Raw genomic sequence first — 13,661 nt, forward strand, 5'->3', positions numbered from 1 at the left:
GCCAAGTTAAATTCTACTACAAAATAAAAAGTAAAACCTAAGTGATACTATCTTTATTATTTACTTAATTCAAATGGTACTGTCTTTAATTTTTATACAATGAAAAAATTTAATTTAAATAGAAAAATTTTTCATGTAAAAACACTTGGCGCTGCTAGATCTCAATATAATAACATGATAGTATAGTAGTAAAACATGAATGTAAATAAAACCCTACCGTGTCTCCAGATGTACACTGATCCAATAAGTTCAAAACCTTCGAAAAATAACAGACCTACACAATATACATTATATTTAAAACAGAAAATAAAATAGAAATGAAACATGATAGATATACATTTATTTCTCAGGAAATATAAGGAGATTCGTACTTATACTTAATCTTTTTTTATTTGCAATGATAGTCAGAGTTATAAAATATAAACGCAATAAGAGAACTAATAATATCAGTTTTATTTTAACTGATCGATATTACTTAATTTTCAATTTGAAATATTCTTCCTTTACTGTTAAAAAAACGGTGTTAAATTTATTTTTTAAATTTCTTCTTATATTTGTCAGATAAAATCCAGTTATTCGACTAATTCAATTTACTATATCTCAAATCACAACAATATTAAACCTGTTACATGTTATTTTAAAAAACGAATAAAAAATGACTGCGTTCAGCGTTTATTTCGCAAATGTTGGAAGTTTTCTTTGCGCTGATTGTATTATACTTTTAGATCTAGAGGATTGGTGGATTCTATCTTAGCACACAATCATAAAAATGGTTTCAAAACTGTTGTGTTCCGCTGAAACGTACCTATTACGTTAACTAATTGATAATGGCTGTATTCAACAGAGAAAACTAATCAGTTATAATTAATCAAAACTGTCACTTTCCGTTAAATGGCTATTTAAATCCCTTATATGGACATTTCAACGGTGCAGACAAACAGCGATAATAAAGAGAAGAAGCGAGATGGAATATAAGTGCCCTGATTGGTTACATACTTCGCTTGCGCATGTGCAGTTCATTTTTATTCACGGTGAAATCGTGAGAGTTGCGCTACTGTATATACTCTGGTTTTAGGCCGTAACAGTAGTCGTAAGAGACATATTTCTTAAGCCCATTCTACAATTGCATAAGCGTAGTTGTAAGTGGTTGTAGTTGTAAGAATTAACCTATCACAGTCAAATATGAGGAGAATATTCGATTGTGATTAGTCAATTCTTACAACTACGCTTACGCAATTGTAGAATGGGCTTTAGTTTAGTAGATCGCAACTCGTGGTAGTCGTAAGCGAATAAACCATTTCCATTTCGGTACTGCCTACGGCTTACGGCAAGCGTCTTGCGTCACTTTGAGGCTATGTTTGACGACAATTTTCAGTATTATCAGTGAATTCATAACTGTTGCAACTGCTGAGAAAACTCGATCACAATTTTGTATGTAACCTCAAACAATGTATTTTCTAATTGGCTTTATGTCGTAGCTGCCGCTACGTCGTCTTCATTGTAGACAGACATGATTGTAGAAGTGCTACCGCTTGCGTCTTACTACATTACTGCCTACTGCTAATTGTATTGTAGCTGAACCTTTTTGGCCAATTTCTTATGGCTTACGACTTGCGACCTTATTGTAAAACAGGCTTAAAGCCCAATTTCTGATTACCAACTTTATTGTAGAATTCCCATAAAGTACATAATCTAAAGTTAATACAAGATTTCTAACCTCTCGCTAGCTTGTTGACAGTATCGTGCGAACGGTGATCATTTATAAATTAAGATTTTCTTATTAGAAGATAAGTATATACTATATACTCACGGTATTCACAATATATACGACCAATAGAACGTCGGAGCGGTATCTCGTTATGAATAACGTATGCGTATATAGCGTTCGTTAATAGAATTTTTATTGACATTGCAAAATCTGTTAAATTTTTATAACAAACGGTAAAGAGTGCCAACTTTTTTCTAGGTACTTATCGCTTGAAACTTATAATAGCTAGCTCTGAGCATCTATTATGGATCCATAATTTCGAAATGAATTTCGATCGAAATTATTCAATTATTCCCTAGACTTCTATTGTGTTTTCTGGGGAAAACGGAATAATTCCGATCGGAATTCATTTCGATGTGTTCCTTAATAGATACCCTGGTAATTCTGATGTTGATAGCGATGAGAATTCATCATATAGAATAAAATAGATTTATCGACAATTCGTCTCACTGCTCTTAGTTTTTATTATGACAGATAAGATTTCTTTTTCCAGTGATAGACTTCTATTCCTTCTTGATCTATTCCTTTTAAAATTCGAGAGAAATTATACTCGTTTATTATTTATAACCCTTTTAGAAGGTATCAAGCGATCAAGATGGCGAGCGAGGAAATATATAATCGAGAGGCCAATAAGAAACTGCAGCCCATATTTAAAAATCGTTCATTTCAACAAAAATTTCGACAGACTAGCACCACTGGAAAGAAACGCACTTGGCGATCGTTGAAACAAGTCTTGGCTCAAGAACGTTCGTTGCCATGGCCAACAGCAATAAAACATTGTATGCATCAAGTGTGACAAAATTTTTATTTCCTCTCATCATTGCATTTATACATATTAGACGGAAAATATTTAAACCGTAACGAGACATTTTCATATAATCTGCACGTGACTAAGACCAAAATAGTTTCGCGACGTGTATTCAATACAGAGAGAGTGAGAGAAAGGGAAAGGGGAGCGTATCGTTTTTATCATAAATTTGTTTAAATTTCAGATAGTTCCATCAATGCACCACCTAGCTTCAAACCTGCAAAAAAATACTCGGATATTTCTGGATTGCCGGTGAGTAATCCAGAGAAATGGCTGCTGTGATATTTATCAACTAGTCAACGTTTAAGTCCAGATCTACAATAGGTGTTTTAAGACTTAAGTCGTAAGAAATTGATCAATTACAGTCGAATCCGAGGGGAATAATCGACTGTGATTCGCTCATTTTTTATGACTTAAGGCTTAAAACCTTATTGTAGATCCGGGGTAATCAAACTTTTCCCCGATACTGTAAGTTCGTAAGCGCGGTAAACTAATTTAAATAAACAAATTGCATTTAATTTATAGGCACGATACACGGATCCACAAACTAAATTGTATTATGCCACCGCCGAAGAATTTGCAACGGTTCGCAGTTTACCGATGGATATAACGGCCGGATATTTGGCTTTACGTGGAGCGTCTAGTATCGTTGGTTAAATGATCCGATACTCGACATAGCCTAGCAGTTGTGACTACATCTTGACCTATATATTGGCAATCCAATTCAATCATCCAGTGATCGTTACAAGAGTTTACAATTTATATTTTAAATATATAAACATCTATACATTTTGCAATATGTTGCTTTTAACACCCTCGAGTTTCTTTCTCGTTCACATTCACGAAGAACAGGGATACATCGATAGGGATGGAGAGTATAATAGCGTTTTTCACTGGCAAAACTGATGCACACTCGGTGCACATTAATCTAATCTGAATGTAAAAGTGAGATATCTCAATTAATAAAATACCTAATGTATATTTTATCAAATACTACAATAAAATGTATTGAGGATTTCGCGGTTTAATTCGTTTCTATATTTTTATTAAATGTATATCTTTACGTCGATTTGTGTTACAACGGCTTTAAAGTACACTGAGTGCGCACCAACTTTGCCAGTGAAAAACGGTATTAAACGAAACGATTCAATCGACAAAGAGACAGAGTAAATAAAGTATCGATATTTTTCTCAGACAACATATTTATAACATTTTCATGTGATGCCAATTTACTTTGCAGGATTTTCCAAAATGAATAATTCCATAGATAATTTTGGTTATTTTCATTTCTTTTTTGTTCTTATCTTCTTGTGTTACTTTACACAGTACATTATTAAAAAAGCTTGTCCATTATTAACTTAGTATATGAACTAGAGGCTAATAGAGGGGAGAGACCTGCGGACCTTCGAGAGCTGTATTACTGTTCATCGACTGTTGCCGCACTGAATCTTTAGTTTTCTTTTTTTTTTTCAGTCCAGTTTACGCGCCCCGTTTGCTACTAGCAACACGGCAATTTTAACAAATTTGCAATTGAAGATACAAACAGCAAGGCCTACTGAAATATTGCCCGTTCGTGCACTATCCTTAGGTTGCCATTTGTCTTTAATGTAATTAATTACTTGATCGATGTGTGATTATTTTTATCGCTTTAGTCATATAAATCGGGAAGATCTTCATCATCGCTATCAGCATCGTTGTCCCCTAATTCATCCAACTCGTCAAAATTTGGCTTACTATCGCCCGAACCACTTAGACCACCCATCTGTCGCATCATCTATGAGATCGAGGAAGAAGTATATATCAATTATCGACAATACCTTGATATCTTTTGGCTACAAATACATGTAACATTCGTTCTTACCTCTTCTAAATCTGGTGGATTACCTTCTTCGTCAGTATCGTCCTCGTCCTTCCATTTGTTAAAATCGCTCTTTAACCAATGAGCCTTTGTTTTGTCTTTAATTAATCGTGGCCAATATGGTCCCTCTTCTTTCTTAGCAAGAACCAACTCAAAAGTCCTACCCTTCATATTTTTTATGGTTTTGCTGGGCTCAATTTCTTTGTACAGATTAATTGTAACTTCATGCATTTTTTTATCTGTACCTCCCTCTCCTTTGAAGTATATCTTTTCTGGTTCAATTTCAATAACAGGATCTTTACAATCTTCTAAGCAGATAGTAACATATAAGATATCTTTCCTTTGAGCCCACATAACCGGGGGAGGAGGTATCCTAAAAGTTGAAAAAAGAATGAAAAACATTATGTATGTATATAATGAATAGCTGCATTTAGCAGAAGTAGCTTTACAATTGTTGTAAAATTCTTCGATATTGGTCTTGCCTTTAAGTACTTCTTCACTGGATCTAAACTAATCATATTAAACAATCTTTCAACACAGTTGCAAAATTGCTTTTTCTGCTGAATCAATCAGGGTAAAACTTGAAAAATTTTTAATATTCAACTATTTTAACTAAATACAAAATTAAATTTTTAAACGTACTAACAAAAACCAACAAAAACTAGATTTAAAGATATATATATATATATATAATAGATATATATAATTTGAAAAAGAAAGGTAAAGTCTATATGAATCCATAATTAATTTAAATAATTGAAATTTGAGTCGAGATATTTTCCGACTTGATCGCGAAAAAGATTCGTCTTTTTTCTTTTGATATTCCTTTCGTCAATTCTAACCGGAGTTCTACAATGAGTAGGTAGTATTATACTAGTGTGAATAAAACGAATCTCGTAATTTTTACGATACATCTAACACTATTCGAAATACTCTCGTATTCATCATTTCGAGTATTACGTATCCTGGAAAATCCGCACAAGCGAATTCCCACGTGTACAGCGCGTATTCTATGTACATAAAGGACCTGTTGTACCTTTATAGGTTAGGGATAAAAGCTCGATGCTAGTTCGCGACGCATCGTGATTACTCGAATCGTTGCAGTGCGCTGATATGCGCGACAAACGATATCATGCGGCGCAGCGACGCGAAGAGATTCGCTTATCGCGCTAATCGTTACAAAACGAAAATACAACGGGCATTTCGAAGAAACGAGTCATCTCGTCCCCACCGTCGCGGTCGTCCGGCGCGACATCGTTCGATTCGTACAAAAAAGGCGGAGGAGAGAAAAGCGAAAAGGACACGACGACGCGAGACGGAGATTAACGCGAGCGAATAATCGCGTCACGCATTTTCGTTCGAAAGAAAGATTGCCGCCATGCGGTTAGGTCGTATCTCGTCGAGAAACTTGGAGAATCAATAAAACCGTCTGACCAACATGGCGATGCTCCGGAAAGCACGGAGCGGCATTTATACAACCGCGACAGTTATTCGTGGCTATATGCGGACACGCGACCACGGATCTCGTCATCGGGCCTGACGGTGCGAACCGCCATCCCAATTTATGTCAATCCTAGGATACTTACTGGCTTTCTTGCGTCATGCTTCCGACAGCTTCTCTTGCGACGAGAATGAAACAAATACACAGCGCACGTAGCGCACTCACGCACCGCGCCGCGCGCCGCGCGCCGCTCGGCGGACCCGATTCGAGATTCTAGATTGTTCGCGCCACTTCGATATCTCGTATCGTTTTTCATGAAACTCTCTATCGATGTGACTCGATTGGCAGCTTGCCAATCTGCGCTTTGCTCTCCGCGATTTATCCATCTAAACTTACAGGGTAAATATTTTAAAAGCACGTTGCTGTTTTTTTTTCACGATGTAATTTAATAAATTTATTATTTTACAAATTTATTTGTTACAGTAACGCAATACGTTTCGTGTATTTATTTCATCTTTCTCGCCGCGGAAGAACGCGTAACGAATTAATTGTGTTATAAATAGGCCTATTCTTTTTAGCTGAACTTTTGCACCAGTTCATCTTTCTTTCTCTTGGAGAGAAAAGGAAGAAAGATGAACCGATGCAAATGTTCAGCTAAAACGAACATGCCTAATGTGAACTAGTTGCTTGGAGAAGGCTGCTTGAGAAGATCCATATTAGCGATAAGAAAAGAAGACGCCGATTTCGCGATAAATCAACACACATCAAAAACACGTTTATGTATACAGGGTGTATCTTAAAAAGCGCCCACTAATCATACAGCGCTATTCCAGATCGAAACTGATCGAGTCGAAAAGTTATATATATATATATATGACTATATTGCAATTTTTGCAATAGTTATATACGAGATATTAATTTCTAAAGATTGCCAAATATGTGGGTAAAATTGACATAAGGCCAGAATCAGACTATGTATATTAAAGATTGAAATTGAAGATTAAAGTTTGACCAATGAGGACAAAGGAATTTTAGCTCCTATTGTTTTAAACAAGTCAAATTTCAATCTTCAATCTTTGATCTCAATCTTCAGTGCGTAGTCTGATTCTGGCCTAAGACAACTTTTAAAATACCTTTCAGTGTTTTTATGAAATATATTTTAAAGATGTTTCTTAAAAAGCTTTTAAAGATATCTTGAAATTATCTTATGTGCCGATTTTATATATTTCTGCTCATTGGATAATTAAAAGAAGAATTGCGAAAATTGGAAATTAGTAGAGAAATTTTCGATTCAATTTTTTATCAGAAATAACGTTATATAATTAGTGAGCGCTTTTTAAAATACACCTTGAAAACATGTAAATAAATGTTGTTGCGACGTCTTATCCGTGAATGGTATATTAATTTTAAGATAGGAAATTTTAATTATACTCAAGAGGATCGAAACGTATATAATTTTGTCTATTTTAACAAAGAATATTTATATAAGCTTGTGTTAACTTTGAAAGACTTTTATTTTATTATTTGTTTTATTCGTCAGAGCTTAATTCGAAAATTATATGCTGTATTTATAAATAAATAAATGCGCGCGCGCACATTGCAGCACACATCACACACATATCGGCAGGGATAGAAACAAAGCGGTTTAAGCCAGAGTTTACAGATTGTAGGTCATACGTTGAGGAGGGGGCACGGGGAGACGAGATCCGGTGGGGAGTCATTCTTCTACCGCGAACTAACTGGACACGCGGACGCGAGTACAACAGTTTCTTTCTCCTGCAGGCTCGATTCAGGTGCGCGATTTGCCATCCGCCGCGCGCGTCCGCTCTTTTCGTTATCGTGCATGCGTACATGCGTGCGTCCGTCCGTGCGTGCGTGCGTGCGTGCGTGCGTGCGTATATGCATGCGTGGGCGCGCGCGAGTGACACGTAACTTAAGAGAACGTAAAAAGGCGCGCCCTGATCCCTGTATCGTGATCGATCGATCGATCGTGCGACGCGACGCGGCGCGGCGCGACGCGACACGGTGCAGTCGCGCGGCTTCTCGATATAAGTACGACGTATGCACGCACATTTTTTCGCGTAATACGGACGAAATATTCTCACGAAGGTAGAAATATGATAAGAGAGCAAATGTAAGTTACACAATAACGCAAGATAGCGTGAATTAAAAGCGATATTAGAGAGAAATTATTTTAAAGGAATTATAAGAAGGGAATACAGAACGGATTTATCGCGCGCTTTGAAAGAAGAGATACTCTCAAAGAAATGTCTGTTTTCATAAGGTGCATATTTGCACGGATTTCAAATTATAAAATAAAGATGAAAATGGAATAAATAGTATTTATGGATTGAAAAAATGTGATACGACGTGCTCCTTTTATTATTATTATTATATACATTAAACCGTTATTCATTACTATATGCATATATATATATTTTTTAAATTAAACTTTCGTAATTGATAATGAAGGTAACAATTATTGTAACGCAGAGAATATATTTTTGAATTTTAACGTTTTTTCTCTCCGAGATACACCATATCAAAAAATACGAAGAAGAGACAGTTAAAGTATCTTTAGAATTTGTTAAATTTTATCTATTACTCCAATACGTACAAAGTTCAAAGAGTTAAAAATATATTAAACGCAACGCGACGTTAAATCAAACGTTAAATCTTGTGTTTTTTTTCTATTCTGTCAGCTTTGTGCAACGATACTAGGTATCGTTCCTGTGTCAAATGTGAGTGTGACGAGTATTTCCGGATTGGAAAGAAGAAGGTGTGGATGACGGTAATGACGGTAAAGACGATGAGCAGGACGACGTGACCTTCGATTTGAAGCGGGTATCGTGAGCATCGGTCGAGGCACTATGTCGACGAGTTCGCTCTTTTACAAGGACAAGTACGCGGTAAGTGCGTGTGATACGCACACATATATACATTTCTCTGTTTTATCTGTGGCCGTTTTTAATTATCACAGTCAGCACCAGATAATGAACGCACCCGCATATCATCGTATAATACACAGATGATGGACAAAACTTTCGATTGAAAGTTAAATCGCGCGATAAGTTCTCCAAAATCTATCTCTCGATCGTGCAAGGAAGTCGACGCGGTAGACGCAATTACTTAAAAATATCTATTAATCAGATAAAAAAAATGCGACAGCGTCATCCATATTTTATATATGCAATTACTCGGCTACGCCTATGAGCTTATGCGCTTCTATGCACTCGCCTACGCGCCTATGCGCCCATAGATGCGCTTCTGCGCGAAGCGAGAAACTCCACGGCTGCGGTAAAAGCGGTACATCTATGTATAACGACGTGCTTTCACTCTAGCCTCACGAACCCGGCAAAATCGCAGTTCCGCGTCTAAAGTAATAATGATGTATCGCCGATGCGTATCGGCATAATTGCGATACAAATCCAATTGTAGCCGGTCGATCAGTTATTATCCGCGAATGACTAACGCCGGATAATTATATCGTCGTGCAACAATTGTGTCAATATACGTTTCGAGCCCAGCGTTTCCGCGAACGGTTGCAACGCGAATAATACCGTCTGCTGACTACGTGTATTCGGAATAAGTGCTTCCAAATCTCCGATATCAATTAAATAAGGAGCAATATAGCTCATCGAAATTGATCGCGCTCTAATCGACACTTGCTCCAGCACGCATCTTATATCTTTATTTTCTTTTTCCTTTTTTATTCCCTCTCTTTCTCTCGCCCCCTCCCTGCTTTTCTCTTTGGAAACGTGAATATAATCTCGGTCAAACGTCCGCGTTCACCGTAGCCGGCAGAAATTTACCACGGGGCAGAAACAATAATGTATACGTCGTAGAAAAACACAAAAGGTAATGTATTACAAGGTCGAAAATCTCATATCTCGTTAATGCATCTGCCGATATTTATGAGACTCAAATACGTACGTTTTTTTCTCTCTCGTATTTTCTTTCCTTTTTTTTTTCTATCAAGGTGGGCGAAAGCATTATTGAATAATTAACAAGTTCGCCTTCGCCCGCTTCATTTTCAAGAGAGCATAAAATTTGCGGATTTCTGTTTCGTTTGCAATGGCCATCGAATAAATTAATAATTATTGCCTGTCTATGTCGCAACTTGTTTGTCCGTTCGAAAGAATAAGGTACATTTGTATCGATTGATTGCGATATTATTGGATATTACATCGATAAAATTATCTGTAGAGGTTCGTTAATGGAATAGCACTGAAACATTGATATCTAGCATTGAACGTTGAAAACAATGCTGTAATATATAAATTATTTTCTAAATGTATTTCATATAATAAATTAGATGTATAATAAAGATATATTAATTTTAATAAACATTAGGAAACTGTTTTAAGAGAAATGATCGAATCGTCTGTATTAATAGAGAATCAAGTCAAAATCAATATGAATTAGCATTAAAATAACAAAAATATATTATTAATATATTTTAATGATACAAATTACAATATTATATATGAATCAAATAATTGTTATTAAAATTAATAGTAAATTTTTTACGTTTGTAACGTAATGTAACGTTTAATGTATGTGATTAAATAGAGAATGTAATAGAAAGGAGTTGAATCGTGTTACCATTCTTATACCAAAGCTATTTAAAACATGAACCAGCGTGTAGTGATTATATCGTTATGGGAAACCATTCTGATCACTTTCGAGAGTGCCCTCTTCGATCGCAGGTGCATCTGCAAGTGCAGTATTATTGTGCACCGCTGCAAAATTGAGAGGATCTTTTTTCTCTCTTTCTCTTTTGACGGGGGAGCACGTTCTCGGACTTTCCGTGGGAGCGGAATCCGTTCCGCTGCGTGGATCACGCGCTTATCCGGCATAATAAGATGTATGTCTCTGACATAAGACTTTCACCCCTGAGGGGCTCTCTGTTGCGATCGGCCTAGTGGATCTCGGTTTACCGCATCGATACTTATTTACCGTTCTTATGGCTATGGAAATCTGCCGGCGTGGGCGTAGCAAAATTATTTCAGGCTCCCGTTATGTTAGCCCTTTGATAAATTGTACGTTAACCTACTAATTCTGTCTTGAGACTGGATTCCCACTCTAGTCAACTAGCAACCAGACTGCTATCAGAAAAAATGGACAGAAGAAGATTAAAACGCCACAAACCACTAGACTCCGTAAATAGATTTACGTAATCCGCGGTCATTGATCAATTAAATCAACTCGGAAACTATCTTATTTAAAACCAGCAGATAAAAACACTTCTAATTGTAAATGTAAAGGGCCTTCCATTGGGAATGTGCCTACACGATTTTGTAGACTTTATTCGATTTACTTAATGTCGTTGACAAATTGTAAATATCCTTTACAATTAAAAAGAAGATAAAAAGAAAACCTACTAATTCTATATTGAAATGGTGAATTTTATTACATATTCATCTAATTGATGTAAATTATTATTAAATAGATATTGTATATTATAGATATTATTGTATATATTTTAAATGACGAAATGTACTCGTATGTTTTTTTTCTTTCTTCATGATCTCATGAACTTGTTTCATTTTCTTTATTTCATGTTAAAAGATGTTACCAATATACATGTATTATATGGAGGAAAGGGTTGTCTGTGAGACTATTCGTATCTTTCAGCCTTTCTCTCTCTCTTTCTCTTTTTCTTTCTCTCGTGTCTTTCTTATTTTTTCTCATCCCCGATCCATCTAAAGGCTTAATCGGTATAATTATATAATCGAATAAAATTGCCACGAAGCAAAACTTTGCCGCTGAACTTTACACGCTGTATAGCCGGTATAGCCGTTACGTCCGATCTTGCGACCAACACGAATGCAATTCTGCACTTAACGTTAATGAGATATCGAGTGTCTAGCGCGTAAAATTGTAGGTAAACACATTGCACACCATAACAAGCGGCAACAGTATAGAAAATTCTCATCGCTTACTCGTTTGTCGGAATCGAGAGGAAGAATATCTCGATGTTAGAGATTTATTTTTATGCGTGGTTTAAATTACAGAAAAACTATCTTAATTATATTAAGATTCAAGTTATAATATCGATTAAGTGTGATTGATCTTGCTTTTATCTTTTAAAGCCAATTTAAAGCCAATTTAATTAAGAATCGATACTTTGCTGAGAGAGCAACTTGAGAGAAGAAACTCAATTTAATGAAAAATGAACGGTGTAGCATTTTTTCATAAAATGTATATACATATATCATTTAGATAAATATCGGCTTTTTCAACTCACTTGAGCGTTACATTCTTTCGCACGTTGCGTGGCAATTGTTAAGCCTAACGTCCACGATACTAGAACTCGGACCGATTTCTAGCATCGTGGACATTGGGCCTTACTGATGAACAGTATTATTCGCCAAGCAATGTAATAATATTTACAATAAATTAAATTTTTGATAGATCATATAAATATCTTTGTCATATTTATCAGAATTCTCAATATATCCTCAATAAGCATAAAAGTTAAGAAATGCTGTACTCAGCGACTAAAGTCATGTGATGATATTTGATACAGTTAATCGTCAGTATTATTGTATAAACAAAGTGATATGTCGATATCGGTATTATATCAATGATCTTCCTCTACAAATAAAATTTTTTGTAGAAAAAGTAGTGAGCTCTATTCTAACTCGTTCAAATAGATTTTGTTTTTGCTTTTAAATGTCTGCTTTCATTATATTTTTTACAATTAATGCAAAGTATATTTATATCTATATAATGATCCATAGTTCAATAAATATAATATCTAGCACAATGCAAAAGCTTTAATACACCGAAGCATTGAAAATTTATCACCAAACAATGGGTGCACCCAGAAACACGACCGCTCACTGAGTGCTTAGTGAGCTCTTGTATCTGATTGGCATATTCCATTAGATCTAAAAATATAGAACAAACAAGTACAAGAGCTCACTGAGCGCTCTGCGCTTCTGGATGCACCCAATGTCGATGCGTTGTAATATTCTTTTTTCATCATGATTCAACGTTTTTCTCTCTTTATCGATTTATATTTTATATTGTTTATCATATATATGCCATCTGATGATAGTGAAATATCTATGAACCTTTCCTCGTGATGAAACGCGAAATGTAGAAAAGATTGTAGTTTATTATGCATCTGTTCTTGGAGTCATAATGTCATTACATATAATATTTATTTCCAATCTTTTCTTTCATTTGTACTAATATCGAACGCCAATTACATTTATGTATTCTTGTAATAAACTATAAGTCATGTATTATCTTCTATAAATACTAAAATAGTTACTGTATAATTGACAAATGTTATGAGAAACATATACATATATACATATATATATATCCATCTCCATTTCCATCTCCCCGTCTTTCCGTCTTTTCGTTTCCGTTTTTATATCTATATCGATATATACATACTTATATACACACTCAGAGAAAAAAGTTGTATCAGTAACTATAAATTTGTAGTGAAATAGCGCCTCAACTACATATTATTAAATTCTAATAAGAATACTAGATTAAGTGAACTAAGAAAATATAGTACATTAACCATATAAACAATTTATAAATGGTTAATATTACTATATTTTCTTAGTTCACTTAATTTACTTATTGTTCTTATTAAAGCTTTATAATACATAGTTACAAATTTATGTATGCATTTCTTATTTATTTTTGTCTTCCAAGTTTGAAACTAACGCTGCGCCTTTTATTGTAAGCTGAGTGGTTTCCTTCTTAGGAAAAACTGAACTCCGCTACATCCCTCTGGTGACAAAGCCGCGTACTACTC

At 35.2% G+C, this 13,661-nt stretch overlaps 2 protein-coding genes across 3 annotated transcripts; one reads left to right on the plus strand and one right to left on the minus strand.

Moving 5' to 3' along the window:
• The first annotated feature begins 1,255 nt into the window (after positions 1–1,255).
• On the plus strand, positions 1,256–3,447 carry LOC108730697 (INO80 complex subunit C). 2 transcript variants are annotated; one of them, XM_018460557.1, is made up of 4 exons: positions 1,256–1,431; positions 2,345–2,547; positions 2,761–2,828; positions 3,102–3,447. In XM_018460557.1, exons 2-4 carry the CDS (start codon positions 2,364–2,366, stop codon positions 3,231–3,233), a joined length of 384 nt encoding a protein of 127 aa, XP_018316059.1. In that variant the 5' UTR covers positions 1,256–1,431; positions 2,345–2,363; the 3' UTR covers positions 3,234–3,447. The 2 variants fall into 2 exon arrangements, with proteins under 2 accessions (XP_018316059.1, XP_018316060.1); XM_018460558.1 differs by lacking the exon at positions 1,256–1,431 and adding an exon at positions 1,663–1,787.
• Positions 3,448–3,996: 549 nt separating this feature from the next.
• On the minus strand, positions 3,997–6,133 carry p23 (cytosolic prostaglandin E synthase). The gene is made up of 3 exons (XM_018460555.1): positions 6,021–6,133; positions 4,438–4,807; positions 3,997–4,350 (listed from the first exon to the last, which is right to left on the minus strand). Exons 1-3 carry the CDS (start codon positions 6,035–6,037, stop codon positions 4,225–4,227), a joined length of 513 nt encoding a protein of 170 aa, XP_018316057.1. The 5' UTR covers positions 6,038–6,133; the 3' UTR covers positions 3,997–4,224.
• Positions 6,134–13,661: the final 7,528 nt, after the last annotated feature.

This window comes from Mycetomoellerius zeteki, unplaced genomic scaffold (assembly GCF_001594055.1).
Source record: "Mycetomoellerius zeteki isolate Tzet28-1 unplaced genomic scaffold, Tzet1.0 scaffold95, whole genome shotgun sequence".
Lineage (NCBI taxonomy): Eukaryota > Metazoa > Arthropoda > Insecta > Hymenoptera > Formicidae > Mycetomoellerius > Mycetomoellerius zeteki.